The 16419-nt window shown below is 52.8% G+C and overlaps 1 protein-coding gene across 1 annotated transcript in view; it reads left to right on the top strand.

Annotated features, from left to right (window-relative positions):
- Nucleotides 1–16117, top strand: part of DVL3 (dishevelled segment polarity protein 3) — a 16685-nt gene extending 568 nt beyond the window's left edge. Inside the window, exons 2-17 of the mRNA XM_006084923.3 lie at nt 3–148; nt 5276–5345; nt 5862–5983; nt 6103–6212; nt 6403–6538; nt 6716–6809; nt 7005–7074; nt 7698–7837; nt 8033–8109; nt 8225–8292; nt 8448–8597; nt 9186–9317; nt 9489–9656; nt 13254–13469; nt 13564–13974; nt 14803–16117. Of these exons, the coding sequence (XP_006084985.3) occupies nt 3–148; nt 5276–5345; nt 5862–5983; nt 6103–6212; nt 6403–6538; nt 6716–6809; nt 7005–7074; nt 7698–7837; nt 8033–8109; nt 8225–8292; nt 8448–8597; nt 9186–9317; nt 9489–9656; nt 13254–13469; nt 13564–13974; nt 14803–14834 (2142 nt within the window). The 3' untranslated portion in view covers nt 14835–16117. The remainder of the gene's footprint in view (nt 1–2; nt 149–5275; nt 5346–5861; nt 5984–6102; nt 6213–6402; nt 6539–6715; nt 6810–7004; nt 7075–7697; nt 7838–8032; nt 8110–8224; nt 8293–8447; nt 8598–9185; nt 9318–9488; nt 9657–13253; nt 13470–13563; nt 13975–14802) is intronic.
- The last annotated feature ends 302 nt before the right edge of the window (nt 16118–16419 follow it).

The following is a 16419-nucleotide window of genomic DNA, read 5'->3' as shown; positions in this document are numbered from 1 at the left end:
AGATCATCTACCACCTGGACGGGCAGGAGACGCCGTACCTGGTGAAGCTGCCGCTGCCCGCCGAGCGCGTCACCTTGGCGGACTTTAAGGGCGTCCTGCAGCGGCCCAGCTACAAGTTCTTCTTCAAGTCTATGGACGACGATTTCGGGTGAGGATGGCCCCCGCCTCGCCCCCGGGGGACCCCGGCCCCTCCGGCTTCCAGAGGCCGCTCGGCAGTTGGCGCTCCCCTGGCTGCACTGGCTCCCAGCCCTGCTCTGGGTGCTGGGGGCCCTCGGCCGTTTGGGCTCCCCTTGCTTGTTTCAGACCCGGGAGCCCAGCCTCTCTAGGGACGCTCCTTTCGCTCTCGTTTAGGGGGGCGTCCAACTCCCCAAGAGCAATCAGGACCAGCCCAGGAAGCCCGCTCACCTCTGAGACCAGCGGCTCAGACAGACACACACACACACACACACACACAGACACACACACACACCCCTCCTCCCAGTCCCAGAGCCCGACCCCCCCCCCCGCCCCGCCTGCCCAGGGAGCCACCTTTTAAACCCAGACTCGGGGTGTTTGGCACTCGGCCCTCTCCCTCTCCCTCTCCCCAGCTCCACACTCCGAGCCATATTTGGAGCACCGAGCCTCCCAGCGCTGTGCTGCGGGGCTGGGAACTGCGGGGAGGGGGAGGCGAGGGGTGCCCGGGCGCCAGGCTGGCCGCTCAGGCCTGCAGACCGGGAGTCTAGCTGCTCCCCGTTTCCTTGCGGGGTGTGTCGGAGGTTGTCAAGGGAGCAGAATGCCTGACCCCGAAGGAGGAACCCGCACTAGCCCAGGTGCTGATTGCCTCCCCAGATGGGGGCCTTTTCCCTCCGGAGGGTGGTCTTGGAAAGGGCCTCGGAGCCGGGTAGGAGGCCCGGGAAGCGTCCCCCGGCGCCCACCTCCCCTCCCTGCCGGCCTGGTGCCCTCCTCCCCCAGCTGTGGGCTCTGGACCGGCCGAGTTTGGAAGCGGCGACTTCCCCTTTAAGGAGGGATGGAATGTTGGAGCCGGAAGGTTCCTTAGCAGCTGGCCTGGGAGGGGGAGCCTGGCCATCCCCGCACACACACCCCAACTCCTGGGGGACTGGGGGCGGGGAAGGCCCCCACACTAACTGGGCGCTGGGCCTGGAGGCCTGTGGGGAAGCCTGGAGGCAGCCTCTGCAGCCCTGGCCAGAGGCCTGCACTGCTCTCAGCTGAGGCCCCAGCGCCGAGTGAGGGAAGACATTCTTCTCCCCAGTGTTCGTGCGTCCGGCCAGCCGGCTTCTCTCCCAGGACCTCGGCCCTCCTGGCCCTGGGCAGCAAGCACCGTCTCCCTCCTTCGCCTGGCATGCTTGTGTCACCTTCCCCCCTGGAACTCAGGGTTCGATGAGCCCATGAGCTCCTGTGTGTGAAAGTGCTTTTCCAGTGGAAAGTGCTGTGCGGCTTCTAACCTCCTTTCTGTTGTCAGACTTACCCTCTGGCGGGGAGCTCCGATGTCTAATATTGTCTGGCCTCAGTCCAGAGACAGACACCCCTGCTTTCTGATCCTGGAGGTCCGGCCTCTCTAGGGACTCCCCTTTGGAAAATTCGGAAGAAGGATGAAATCCATCTGCAAGGGATGGGAGGGAGGGGGCAATGCCTTGGCCGGGTAAGAGAATAGAGTTAGGAGAGGCTGAGATACTGCCTCAGGGTATGGGTAGGGGCAGATCAGCTGGAGTCCTGTGCAGGGGCCCTACCCCCAGGCCAGGCCTCACTGCAGTCACAGGAGGCCCCCCATTACATCGGCTCACTGTTGACAATATTGTTCTTTAAATTCACTGTCAGTCCACTCACTCTTTCTTAGCTTGACCAAATCAATAATAGGAAATCACCCATTTTCTATTTATATTTCTTTATAAGATATGTTAAAAATAAATGTTAACTGTTGAATTAAGCAATGTGCATTCAGGTAACACCTGAACACATCTTGCATATGTCGCTGGTACTTGAGCCATCCTTGGTAAAGTATCAGAGTAGGCCATTTTTACAGGGTTGAGAACAATGCTAAAAATGAAATGGAGGAGATTGATTTTGGAGATTGATTTTGTTTTTATCCCCAGAAGGATTAATGAGCAGACCTGGTAGGTTTACCAGGAGCAGACGTCTAATAGCTGAGGAATAAAGGAGTGTGTGTGTGTGTGTGTGTGTGTGTACACGAACACATTTAACAAACTCTTTATGGCGCTTACAGTGTACTAGGCACTGATCTAAGTGCTTTTCTAACTTTTACTCATTTAATTCTCTTAACAGCCCTATGAAGTAGGTAGTAATACCATCAGTTTACAGATGAGGAAATTAGAGCACCAAAACCTGAAGTAACTTATCCAGGTCACACCGTCTGGCTAGTTAGTGGCAAAGCTTGATTCGACATCAGGAATCTGGCTCTAAAGTCCAAGGCCTTAATCCCACTGTTGTAGGTATTACTATTATTATCACCATTTTACAGATGCATCCTCTCTGAGGGAGATGCTGAGCCTTGGCAAACTGTAGAGGTGATAGGGCTGCCACCTATCCTCGCCCCATAAGAGGAGGTCAGGCAGAGGCCAGTGACCCCTACTGACAGCTGGGCGGTGGGTCAGAGGAGGAGGGCTGCTGTCTCTGCATCCCCTCCAGGCTCACCCTCTGAGGCGCTGGTTTGTGAGGTCTCCAGAAGTATTTGTCAAGCTCAGGGTAGGCTCACCCCTCTTAAATTATTTGGGAAATGGAAGAAGAATAAGCATTTTTACCACTGAGGAGATAGTGTACCCAATGCTAGAGTGGCCTTGAGCTGTGGGAAGGGGCAACATGGGAAGTAGAGTCACTAACTATGTTCCTCCTGCTCCATGTCACACTGTCCTGCCTCTGGGCCTTTGCCTGGAACACACTTCTTCCCCCTGCTTCTCCGTGTCCAAATTCTCCTGTCGTCTGGGTTCAGCTTTTAAAGTTATGGTATTTTATCCTATTTATGCATCCACCTGCTCCTAGCCAGGACTTGACATCTGTATCACTCAGCAGGTGTCTGTCCAATGAACACCTCTGCTGGTCTTACCACTCTGACCACTTCCCACCTGGAATATGCTTATGTGGACTGTCCACTGGACTGTAACCTCAGAGAACAAGGCAGGCTCCAGGTCTGATGCTGCTTGAGGTTCATACAACGGCAAGCACGGGATCTAAAACTCACTGGGCTCTCTCTCTCAGCAAAGGCTTTTTAATTGCATGAACGGTGAATGATGAGCAGATGTGTTTGGTTCCTGCCCTTGCAAACTTACTCCTAATTAGAAAGAGAGTATGGATCTTGCTGAAAATTCACAGAGTTAGAAACTAGCTTTTATGGTATGCCTGGACTGTGCCAGGCATTTACAAATCCCATTTACCAGGATGAGACAAAGGCTTGGAGAAGTTAAACTTCTCTAAGATGGGAGGGCTAATAAGTAGCAGAATTGGAATTTAAACCCAAGTTCGTGAGAGTGTGGTGTGTGTGTGTGTGTGTGTGTGTGTTCACGCGTGTGTGCTCGTGTGCAGTGGAACCCTGAGCCATTTAGCTCCACTTGGGAAGGGGGGCTTTCTGAGGCTGATCAGCTGATCGTTATGAGTCAACAGAGCCTTGGCGACCTGTCAGTGACCCCCAGAAAGAGAGGAAACATCTGTAGCTAGAGCTGTGTGGTGGGGCCTGCTGGGGGAGAGGGTTGTGGGGACTCAGCCACGGTTTCCCACCACAGGGAGACCCTCTCTGAAGCAGGTCACAGAGTCCCTGCCATGTGTCCCACGCACCTCTTTTCCTTTTGAGCCCCAGTTCCCACAGGGGGCTGCAAGCTTAGGGTGTCCTGTGGCTGGACTGGCTGACAGGTCTGAGCTACCTCTCTGTCCCTTCTCTCCCGCCTGTTCTGTCTCCAGGCTTTCTGCCATGATGGCCCTGAGCAGGATGATTTGAGCTGCTTTCTCGGGGTCGTTGTGGGGCTGGAAATGATGGAGGAGCCAGGGCTGGATGGGAGGGAGGAGGGTAGGCTCGGCCTTCGAACTTGGCTGTGAGTCCAAGAATGTGAAAATCGCAAGGAGCCAAGCACGTTCCCAGTTCTGGGCAGAACTTCTTCAAGAACAGGAAGACTGGGCTTCGCAGCCTCCTTCCTTAGTGTCTTCCCTCTCTGCTCACAGCTCCAGGCATGTGTCTCCCTCTTGCCCCTAATCACATCTTTCCAGCTCTGTCCTCCTGGGTGTTTGATGCAATCTGGGGGACCTCAAACTATTCCAGTTTCTTTCGCTGGCCCCAAACTGTGGTCATAGTCTGACTTCTTGCCTCACTGCATGCCTGTGACCACATCCCACCCCCACCCCCCATGTCTCATATCACTGCCTCCCTTACCTCACCTTCCACACAGACCCACATCACCTCTGTCATTGTATAGGAGAGAATGTGAAATACTGTCGAAAGAGTGGGATTTAGAGTCAGACAAGCTTGGGGTTGAATTTCAACTCTGACATCTTCTAGCTCTGTGGCCTTGGACAAGTTACTGAATGTGTCTCAGTTCCTTATTCATAAAATGGGGATCATATTGTCTACGCAATGAGGCTGATGTGAAGAATATATATTACCACTGTGGGGAGATAAGATGGTATAATTGGTAGGAATAAAGGCTGTGGAGTCAGGCTGATGAGGATTCAAATTCCAGCACTTCACTTATTAGTGGTGTCCCTATAGGTGAATTTCTGAACCTAGTGAACCTTCGTCTCCCCATCTGTATCTTATATATAGCATTGCTGTAGTAAATGAAATGATACAAGTAAAGTGTTCACTTAGTGCTTGGCCCATAATACATGCTCAATAAATGAGAGCAATTGTTAGTATTATCATAACGGCAGTAAATGTCTTCTCCCTTTTTCTTTCCTAATTTTCTTAAATTCCTCGCCCACACCTCCCAGAAGAATGTCAGGATTCCCAATTGAGAAGGGAAGGACAGTAATCAGGGTGTGCTTTTTCCTAGTTTAGGGTCAGAGGGAAAGAAAAAGTCCAGCCCATGAGAGCTTTACTGGGGATGGATAAAGCACTCTTGAGATTCTAGGGAGTGGTTGCACTCATGGGGGACAGCGATTTGTCAGGTGACCAGGAAGGCAGCTGGGTCACCCCCACCCATGCTGTTGTTTGAACAGGCTGATGCTGGTGGTTTGATTCCCAGTTTAGGGTGGAGAAGCCCCTGAGAGTTGGGATTGTGAGGACACCTCCATTTCTACCCCAGAAAGCTCATTGACAACCTCCCTTTCCCTGCAGAGTGGTGAAGGAGGAGATCTCAGATGACAATGCCAAGTTGCCCTGCTTCAATGGCCGGGTGGTGTCCTGGGTAAGGATCCTTCCTCAACCCTCCCTCCGTCCACATTCCTGCCATGGGCTGGACGGAGGAAAAACATTGCTAAGGTTATAGCTGATGGTTTTATGTTTCAGTATCTGAACTGTCCTCGAGTTTCTAACTGAACAGTTTCTACCCCAAATTCTATAGCCTTGGTGAAAACTGGGGGAGTGGTGTGAAAGGGAAAAGGCGGCTACAGAAACATACATAGGAGGCAAAATTGTTTCCTATGCCCTTGGAGGCACTTTGCCTCGGGTTCCCTTCTGTCACCTGCTGAACTCTGCCTTGGACACTTACCCTCTGCCCCCATCCCACTTCACCAGCCCATGCCTCCCTGACACCATCCACCTGGCAGTGGGTCCGCTCCTCAGGTCAGCTGTCCTTGCATAGTCCTGTCTCTTTTCCCTCCATGTCCCCTGCTTCATTCTCCCCAAGTCTTCATGCCCTGCCAGAAGCCAACTATCCTACGTGCCCTCGTGCCATACTACCTACCCATTTTCTCCCCATCAGCTGGTGTCAGCTGAAGGCTCACACCCAGAGCCAGCTCCCTTCTGTGCTGATAACCCATCGGAGCTGCCACCTCCCATGGAGCGCACAGGAGGCATTGGGGACTCCCGGCCTCCATCCTTCCAGTGAGTGTGACCTGAGGGTAGGCAGGGCCTGTGGGGAGGGCCAGGTCAGCTCAGCCCAGGGCTGGGGGAGGGAGCCCCCAGCCTGCCCCCTCCCCCACCAAGTCCTATCTTCCCTGCAGCCCTCATGCTGGTGGGGGCAGCCAGGAGAACCTGGACAATGACACAGAGACGGACTCCTTGGTGTCTGCCCAGCGGGAGCGGCCTCGCAGGAGGGACGGCCCAGAGCACAGTGCGTCTTCCCTGAACAGATGCTTTCCCCATCCCTGTGCCCTCCCCACAGCTTCCACTCAGCTGACCACCTCTTTGCCCAACTTCCTGAGCTCGGGATAGGACTGGCCCCAGTGCAGCCCCTAGCCTGCCTCTCCTCCCTTCCCTCCTACACTGGGCACTGTGAACCCAGCTGCCTCCATCCCCTGCAGCAACCCGGCTAAATGGAACTGCAAAAGGGGAGCGGCGGCGAGAACCAGGGGGTTACGACAGCTCGACTACCCTCATGAGCAGCGAGTTGGAGACCACCAGCTTCTTTGATTCCGAGGAGGATGACTCCACCAGCAGGTAGGGCCTTGGTTTCATGAGGACTGGTGGGCAGGTGATCCTTGAGGAGCCCTGAACCCTGAGGATACTGGGCCCCTGGGAGGGATGTGGGCTTTGTGCTGGGGGCCTGGGCCCTGCAGTGCCTCTTACGGGGCAGGGCTAGGTCAGCCTGGTGGGGAACGACTGTGGGCCCCACAGGTTCAGCAGCTCCACAGAGCAGAGCAGTGCTTCACGCCTGATGAGAAGACACAAGCGGCGGCGGCGGAAGCAGAAGGTTTCCCGGATTGAGCGGGTATGGGACCTGGGGTGCTAGGGATGAGTGGGGCAAGGCCAGGGCTTATCCGTCCTTAGATCCCCAACCCTTGGGTCAGTGTTTAGAACCTTAGAGGGAAGGTGGTGGCTGAAGGCTCACCTTGAGGAGGAGCTAGGGGAGAGCAGTGAGTTCCTGCCACCCCTGCCTGCTGCTCAAAGTCTCTCTCTATTCCAGTCCTCATCCTTCAGCAGCATCACGGACTCCACTATGTCACTCAACATCATCACGGTCACGCTCAACATGGGTGAGTCTGGTGAAACAACACTCTTGAGTGCCTACTGTGTGCCAGACACTGGGCAGACTCAAGGAGTTTAAAGAGACACAAGTTATGTTCCCTGCCCTCAAGGAGATTTCTTTCATAAACCTAAACTATTATTTCAGTATCTCATGATTAGGGCTATGCGAGAGAGAAGCACACACAGCTATGGGAGCAGAGAAAAGCATCAAGGAAGGCTTCCTGGAGGAAGTGATTTCTGATTGCTTCCCATTTCCCATGTTTTAGCTGTTGCATTCTTGTTCCCTGATTTTTGCCCTACCCACTCTTTTAAGAGATGGCTGGGTGTAGTGAAAAGAGCCCCAACTTTGTCTGGAATTTAAATGAGTTTGAATACTGGTTTTGCCATTTAATGGCTTAGAAGAGTCACTTAAATTCTCTGAACCTCAGTTGTCTACTCTGTAAAATGAGACTGAGCATCCGTGCCTCACATCCAGCAAGGATTAATGAAAGCCTATTGAGCATGCTGAACCCAGTGCCTGGTTCCAGTTCAATAAATGTTAGCTCTTATCCCTTTACACTCTTTCTAATAAGGGGCTCAGAATTTGGTTAGGAACCTTGCTCCCATCTCAAGGTCTTATTACTCCCTGTAGAAAAGTATAACTTCTTGGGCATCTCCATTGTGGGCCAAAGCAACGAGCGTGGTGACGGAGGCATCTACATTGGCTCTATCATGAAGGGTGGGGCCGTGGCTGCTGATGGACGCATCGAGCCTGGAGATATGCTGTTACAGGTACCATTGTTCACTGTGGCTGGTGGTGTAGAAAGGGAGTTGGGGAGATGTACCCTCTGTCCCTTCTCATTCTTCCTACCCTCTCTACCCTATTCAGAGGCCCCTTCTTGGTGGGGAAGACCTCCTGATCCACCAAGCTTCCCTAACTCCCTCCCCAGCACAGCTGCTTATCCCATTCCTGGTCCTATTTCCCAGGTAAACGAGATCAACTTTGAGAACATGAGTAATGACGACGCAGTCCGGGTACTGCGGGAGATTGTGCACAAACCAGGGTATGGATGGGCTGAAGCATTACGGAGGAGGTGCCAGGCATTTCTGGCTATCAGGCAAGGGGCTTGGTCTCGCCTCCATACATCCTGCCCTCACTAGGGACACCCTTGCTTTCAGGCCCATCACCCTGACTGTAGCCAAGTGCTGGGACCCAAGTCCACGTGGTTGCTTCACATTGCCCAGGAGTAAGTGGATGGGGAAATTGGCCCTAAAACTGGTGTCTGGCATACACGAGCTCTGTCTCTCCTGCCTTCTGTGTTGCCCTGAACCCTCACACCTACCCTGTTGGGCCCAGCACTGGGCAGGGTGGGCAGCCCCTAACTCCTCATCCTCCCTGCAGGCGAGCCCATCCGGCCCATTGACCCTGCGGCCTGGGTCTCCCACACTGCAGCCATGACTGGCACCTTCCCTGCCTACGGCATGAGCCCCTCCCTGAGCACCATCACCTCCACCAGCTCCTCTATCACCAGCTCCATCCCTGACACAGAGCGTGAGTGTCCAACCCTGTCCCCTGGGCCCAGCAGACAGGGCCAGGTGAGAGGGACTGATGAAGGCCCATGTGGAGACTTGCTTGAAAGGCAGAGGGGCCGGAGGGGGCTCGGCTCATTCCAGCTACTTCACACTGCAGCTTCCCTCGGGACACCCGAAGCTCACTAAACAGTGTTTGCTTCTGAACTGGTATTGAGCACCCAGTGAGCCTCAGTTTCCTCTTGTAAAATGGGACTAAAGATGTGCACGTTACCAGGTTCCTGGGGGTTAATGAGAGGATATAAGTGAAGCAGTTATCACAGTGTGTGGCATAAAGTAAGCACGTAATAATGACTGCCATTCTTAATCATCATAACACTCGTTATGCACTATACTAAGCACCTTCATTTACATTATTTAATTATCTTCAAACATCCCTATAAAGTAGACGTGAAAGTCCCTATTTTTACAGGAGAAACTGAGTGTCCAAGAAGTCCAACACTGGTCCATATTGGTCCATATTTATTAGGCGGTAGAACTGGAATGCAAACTCCCGTCTGCCTACCTCCACAGCCCCTTTCTGCCTGACCATTTTGCTTCCCACCCCCAGGCCTAGACGACTTTCACCTGTCCATCCACAGTGACATGGCTGCCATTGTGAAAGCCATGGCTTCCCCTGAATCCGGGCTGGAGGTCCGAGACCGCATGTGGCTCAAGATCACTATCCCCAACGCTTTCATCGGTGAGAGGGCCCCATGGTGGGATGAAGGATGGGGTGGTGGGCAGTGAGGGAGCAGGATAGGCTAGGCGCCCAATAACTCCCTTGAGCTGGAACTAGGCCCAGCCTCATGGCTTCTGTGAGGCCAGATGAGCCCAAGGTGGGCCTCCCAATCAAAGGTAGCTTTGCTCCCAGGCTCGGATGTGGTGGACTGGCTGTACCACAACGTGGAAGGCTTCACTGACCGGCGAGAAGCCCGCAAGTATGCAAGCAACCTGCTGAAAGCTGGCTTCATCCGCCACACTGTCAACAAGATCACCTTCTCCGAGCAGTGCTACTACATCTTCGGTGACCTCTGCGGCAGTACGTGCCTCCCCCCTTCCTTGCCCTGTCTTCTGGCTGGGAGCGGGGCGGTGCCCAGGGGTGTGGCGGCAGACTCCAGGGAACCCAGAGGAGGGGGCAGCAGAGCTGGGCTCCCAGCTCAAGGCCTGAGAGTTTTGTGGTGGAAGCAGAACCCAGTTCAGCCTCTTCACCTGCCTTGCGTCCCCTGGAGGGGCTGGCATTTTCTAAGCGCCTGGCACCATGCTGATTGTTTCTAAAACATCATCTCACTCTGTCACTCAGTCCTCACAACCTCCTCTCTGCCCTTGGGGAGATGGATTACTATCCCTGTTTTCAGAAGAAGCAACTGAGATATGTAGACGGTAAATAGTCCACCCCAGGTTTCACTACTAGAAGCAGAGAAACTAGGCCATGGTTCCAGGTCTTTCTGGCTCCAGAGCCCTTGTTCTTCCCACCACCTGGGTTTGACCAGGTGTGTAGTGGTGCAGAAACATTGTCTTAGCAAGGCCAGAGTTCCTTTCCTTGGGCCCTGCTTAGCTTCCCAGCATCAAGCAGGGTCCACCAGGGTAGGGCCTAGGATTTGTCTGAGGCCTCATGTCCTCAGCTTCCTCAGACCTCTGTGGAGGGACTGTGCTTCAGGATGGAGCTAGAGAAGCTATCAGGGCCAGGTTGTAGAGAGGGGTGGGGAATGTCCAGCCTGTGGATGGTATAAGGCCCTCGAAATCATTTGGTCTGGCCCTGCCAAGGCATTAGGGGTGAGTTAATTAAATGTTTGACTAAATATAACAGGCTAATTTTTAAGTTGATAATTTTATATGGCCTGTGAATGATGTTACAAATATCCAAGTGGCCTTTGGCAGAAAAAAGGTTCTCCACCCCTGTTGTAGAGGATTCTACAAGCTATCACAGGAGCTGGACTTGATCCTGAAAAAGTGCAAAGCCAGTTAGGGTTAGTAAGCAGGAGAGGTCTGCGTGGAAGCCCTCTTCTCTTTCTGAAGCCCTTTGGAAGGGGAGTCTTCGAAACAGGACAGCATCGCTCAGTGTTGGGAGCTGAAACCCTCCCCCAGCAGCCACCTCTACCTGAGGGAACCTTCTCTGAGCCCAGTGGTGCTGGCTGGAGTCCAAAAACTAACTCTTAAAATGCTTCAGATTAGGTTCTAGGGACCAGAAAAGCTGTTCCTGCAGAGCACAAGTCCTGGTGGAGGGTGGGTCCCTGGCCCTCAGCTGTTCCAGTGTGGCCACATGGAGTAGATGCACAGAGTTTTGGAGTTAGATAGCTCTGAGTTCAAATCCTAGCACCACCCTTACTGTGTGAACATGAGTGACAGCCTCTCAATGCCTCAATTTGTTGATCTGTAAGGTGGAAGTAATAGTAGAATCTATATCATAGAGCTGTTTTGAGGACAATGTAATGTATATAATGCTTTCAGCACCATGTTTAGCCCACAGAAAGTACCCTTTAAAAAGTCCATTCTTCATATATTTAATTGATTCTAAGATGAACACTTATTTCGCATTTCAGTGTCTGAAATTGGAGTGCATCTTACAACCAGTGGCTTCTTAGACTCAATCAAGTGTGATACAGTGGGGCCTTGACTTACGAGTGTCCCGACTAACGAGTTTTTTGAGATACCAGCTGTCTCTCGGCTGATTTTTTGCATTGAGTTGATAGAGTAATTTGAGTTAACGAGCTCCTTAACGAGCTCCTTAATGAGCTCGGTCTCGGAACGAATTAAACTCATAAGTCAAGGCCCCAGTGTATTGTCATCCTTAGCAGAATCAGCCCTGATCCCAAATTTCCAGGGACACATAAAGCTTTTCAGAAGAGCTCTAGTTTTTGCTCAAGAGACATCCTTCTGTCCCTGGGTCCTCCTGGATCTTCTACCCATGGACCTGGCACCAGAGGCCCAGCTCAGGGAGATACTGACATAACAGGTCTTTTCCTTCTCACTGGCTGAGGTGTCCTAAGCTGGGAGTGTGGCAAGCTCAAAGGGAAAAGCCAAGGACCTGGGTAGCCCCAGGAACACATAGTCACTCCCCTTGGGATGATAGCCTGGAAGCTGAAATAGTCACCAGCTCCTGGAACATGAGCCAAGGCAGGCCCCTGCTTACCACCACCACCACCACCCTTCATGCTAGCTGCTGGCCTTGACAAGTTCATGGCTTGGCTGGAAGACTTCATTGGCTGCTTTAGCTCCCTTGGGCCCCCTCTCCTTATCTCTTCTCCCCTGGAAGGTTGGGCTGGCTTACTTAAGGGCTTGGAACAAAGGGCTCAGTCTATATCTGGCAGGCCTCTGGGACCTGGTACAGATGGGGTGTGAGTAAGGGGTGTCCAAGGCAGGTCATTAGTCCTAGTGGCCCCTTAAACTCCCTTCCAGGTAGTTCCAACATTAGTGGGGGCATCCTTATCCTTAACATTTACTGGGGGAGCCAGAGTCGTGAAAGAAGTAATGTTAATACAATGTAGAACCACGCCTCCCTGGGAATGGGGTGGAGAGCACAGTCGAGGCACCTAACTTGTTCTCTTTCTGGGCCCTTCCCACCCCACTTCCACCTCCCCAGCAGCACCAGGAAATTGATTCTGGCCAATGGCCCTCTATATGGGGAGGTTCTGAAAGGCCCTATGTTCATTCTGGTTTTTAATGGGTATTTTTTTTAGTGTTAGGTGAGGGGAGGGCACAATTTCACCAAACTGCTCCCTACTCCTTACTGATTTCCTCATCTGGAAATGTAAAAAAGTTAGCAACTTTTAGCTTCTGTTCTGCCTACAGTTTAGGTTGAACTCAGGCTGGTCACTTAACCTCTCTGGACTGCACTTACTTCATCTGGAAAAAATGTGCCAGCACCTTCTTCATAGGGTTGGGGTAATATTTGTATGAAATAGTGTTTTGTATTGTGCCTAATGAATTGCAGGTATGCAGTACCTACCTGATCGTTGTCCGAGATTTCAGCCTCCTACATTCCTCTACCTTTTACCCTCTAAGTCAGCAATTTTCAGTCTTTTTCATCTCATGGCACATATAAGTTAAATACTAAAATTCTGTGGCACACACACACACAAATTGTTTTGCCAACCTGACAAAAAAGATCGGTATAATTTAGACTCACTCACATGGGACGGTTATTGTTGTGTTGGCCACTGTTTTTATTTGACAATCTAAGGAAAAAGAGGTCAGAGCCCCTCACTAGTCAGGTACTGCGTGTTTTAAAAATTCTGGTGGCACACCAGTTGAAAATCACTGCCCTCAGTGAACAGAGTGAGTTTTGTCCCTTCCAGTCCACTGAGGAAGGAGGAGAAACTGCCAAAGGCTTTTCTGGGAGTTGGGTGTCAGGATTTGGCATTGAGGCTAGGAATGGTGACTGGGGCCTCCCTGAGAAGGGTTTTCCCTGGGGCTGTCTGCAGGGGCTCCCTCTCTACCATCTCTGTTGGGTGGTGAGGAGGGTTTAAGAAGGAATGTGAGCTCTCTGGCCTATGCCTCCTCCCATAATGGTGGGAAACTACCACTGCTGTTGTCATCTCATATGCATCCAATGCAGCCTAGGCTGGGACCTCCCTCCTGACAGAGGTGCAAAGGTATGGGGGAGTCCCAACATCCGGCCCTCTCCTGCCCTCCACAGACATGGCCAACCTGTCCCTCCACGATCACGACGGCTCCAGCGGTGCCTCTGACCAGGACACACTGGCCCCTTTGCCGCACCCGGGGGCTGCCCCTTGGCCCATGGCTTTCCCCTACCAGTACCCGCCACCCCCGCACCCCTACAACCCGCACCCAGGCTTCCCGGAGCTGGGGTACAGCTACGGCGGGGGCAGTGCCAGCAGTCAGCACAGTGAAGGTAAGATGGAGGAGACAAGTAAGGTGGAGGAGACCCAGGCTTCCTCCGCGAGCTCTTGAACACCCACCACCCTGCCCCTGCCTGTCCCCTGCAGGCAGCCGGAGCAGTGGCTCCAACCGCAGCGGCAGCGACCGGCGGAAAGAGAAAGACCCGAAGGCTGGAGACTCGAAGTCAGGTGGCAGCGGCAGCGAGTCGGACCACACAACCCGCAGCAGCCTGCGGGGGCCCCGGGAGCGGGCGCCCAGCGAGCGCTCGGGGCCTGCCGCCAGCGAGCACAGCCACCGCAGCCACCACTCGCTGGCCAGCAGCCTGCGCAGCCATCACACGCACCCGAGCTACGGCCCCCCTGGCGTGCCCCCTCTCTACGGCCCCCCCATGCTGATGATGCCCCCACCGCCCGCGGCCATGGGACCCCCAGGAGCCCCCCCAGGCCGTGACCTGGCCTCGGTGCCCCCCGAACTGACTGCCAGCAGACAGTCCTTCCGCATGGCCATGGGAAACCCCAGTGAGTTCTTTGTGGATGTGATGTGAGCAGGGCCCCTCCCCCACTTTCATCCCACCTCTAACCTGGCTGGCTGCGTCCCTCTCTCCATCTGTCCAGTCTTTTTTACTTTGGTACCTGAAAGGGAAATAAACGGAACTAAATCCAGGCGCGCTAACTGCTCGCTGAGCTCAGCGAGGGTGGGGTGACCCACATGGCTATTGCAGCCCCTAACCTGCCAGCAGCCCCAGCTTGTCCCTCTGCCCACTAACTGCTGCACAGGACTTCTCAGGATCCTTCATGTCCCTGGGACCCAACTTGCTGGTGCTGCTCCTGACTCCCTTCACCTGTGCATACACTTCAGGAATTCAACTGTGCCCTTGAGGGCCTGCCCAGCCCCTTATCCCCACCATTTCCCCACCTCGGTTCCCTTTCACCATTCATTCAGCTACGCCATCTTCCTATTAACCTCATCGCCACAAGCATGTGTCCCATCTCTGAACTGCCCCACACACGCAATACTGACACCAAAAAAATACTTGCTTCATCTGCCCCTCCTAATTGTTCCTTGCCTGCTGCCTGACTGTCTCTTGCCTGCTGCTTGCACCCTAGAGTTGTGGGTCACGTTTAGTAAGTATCCATGCTATCCCTTCCTGCACTGGGCCCTTACCAGGAGCCCAGTGGGGGCCTTCGTTGCCTGATCTCTGCTCTACCCCACCCCTTGCCTGCAATTGTGTGCTGGTTCCTTCAAACCCCTAACCCTACTAACCAACAGGCTCATCTCACCTCTGGGCCTGAAACATGTCTTTTCTTTCTTTTTTCCTCCCCCAATTTTTCCTGGGCGTGGAGCAGCCAAGAATTTCGGGCTGTTTGACTTTCTGTGAGCCCCCAGCGAGGGGAGGCCCAGTCTCCGAGGAAACCAGGAACCCTGCTTCAACAGCCCCTCAGGGCTTCCCGAGGATATGCAGCCCCCACACCCACACTTCAGCATGTTGAGTCACTAGGCTTCTGGGGAGGGCTCCAGCCCTTTGCCCATATATGAGGGACTGTTCGCCTTTCCAGAGAGTGTGCGTGCTCTCTCTCTTTCTCTATCACACACGTGCACACACACAGGTGCCTATGCAAGTCCAATTAAGCCTCAGGGCTGGTCCCTGCCCAGAGGGCTGGCCCTCTCTCTCCCAATTTTTTCCCAGGTTGTGGGGCTGGTCCCCTGACTTACCTCTATCCTTCCTCCCCTTCCTCATAGCCCTTAAGCCTCCCCATGTCCCTATCATCATCCTACCTGGATAAAGCCCATATGTGGGGCTCATCAGAGGACTCCCCAGACAACGAGCAGGCTGTTCTCACCTTGCCCCCTGCATTGCACACTTTTTCCTGTTTTCACATCACCATGATACCCCAGAGCAGCGGTTCTCAACCTGTGGGTCACGAACAAGAAAATACATCCTGCATATCAGATATTTACATTACGATTCATAACAGTAGCAAAATTACAGTTATGAAGTAGCAACGAAAATAATTTTATGGTTGGGGGTCACCACAACATGAGGAATTGTATTAAAGGGTCGCAGCATTAGGAAGGTTGAGAACCACTGCCCCAGAGCATGATTGGGCAAGGGGAATTCTGGGAGTGTCAGGTTTTTGTTTTTAACCTGTTTTCTACTTTAAACAAATTATGACTTTAAGCCTCTTCTATAAATTCTTTTGGCTCACTTGGGCTCCCATATTTTCAGAACTGGGGTGTCAAGAGATGAAGTACTAAATTCCAGGCTTTGGGGCAAACCAGGGAAGGGGCATTTGGCATTCATTTAAATACTTTGTGGGTTTTTTTGTGAGTGAAGGCTACATTGGAAATTTGACTCACTCTTGCCTGCCTTCTAGCAGCTCTAGTTTGCTCCCAACCCAGACCATGGCTTCCTCTAGCCACCTGGGAGGAGGGCTGCCTCCTATACTTCTCTTTTTTTTCTGACTCTGCCATGTCCAACTTTCTTGAGAATACTTCCACTATTGCTCATGCCTTCAGTGTTGGTGCTCCCTGTGTTCTGTCTTCAATCCACTTCTCTTTCCTATTTACTCCCCAAATGGTATCATCCATCAGGAGGTCCTTACCTGCCTTTGATATGCTGGGGGTTCTCAAATATATCTCTCCATCCCCAATTTCCTCCAATCTTTAGATTTGTGTTTTTATTATTCACCAGACATCTCCATGGACATGTCCATATGGACTCAATGCATTTCCCCCACTTCATGAATTCCAATCCTAGTTACTTTCACAATCTACATAGGCTCATCAGCTAGAAACATCTATGGACTTAAATCCCTTCCCAAATCTTACTATTCAGCAGATCATATCCATTCTACTCCAACAATCTTTCTTGAATTCAGCCCTTCTCCCCTCTGCCTCTGCTCTAGTTCACAGGAGCATGAGATTTGGAGTCAAGTTGTTCTGGGTTTGAATCCCAGCTCTAC

Source organism: Myotis lucifugus, unplaced genomic scaffold, assembly GCF_000147115.1.
Source record: "Myotis lucifugus unplaced genomic scaffold, Myoluc2.0 scaffold_14, whole genome shotgun sequence".
NCBI lineage: Eukaryota > Metazoa > Chordata > Mammalia > Chiroptera > Vespertilionidae > Myotis > Myotis lucifugus.
Note: the sequence above shows the minus strand (reverse complement) of the source record. Positions and strands in the feature narration are given on the sequence as shown.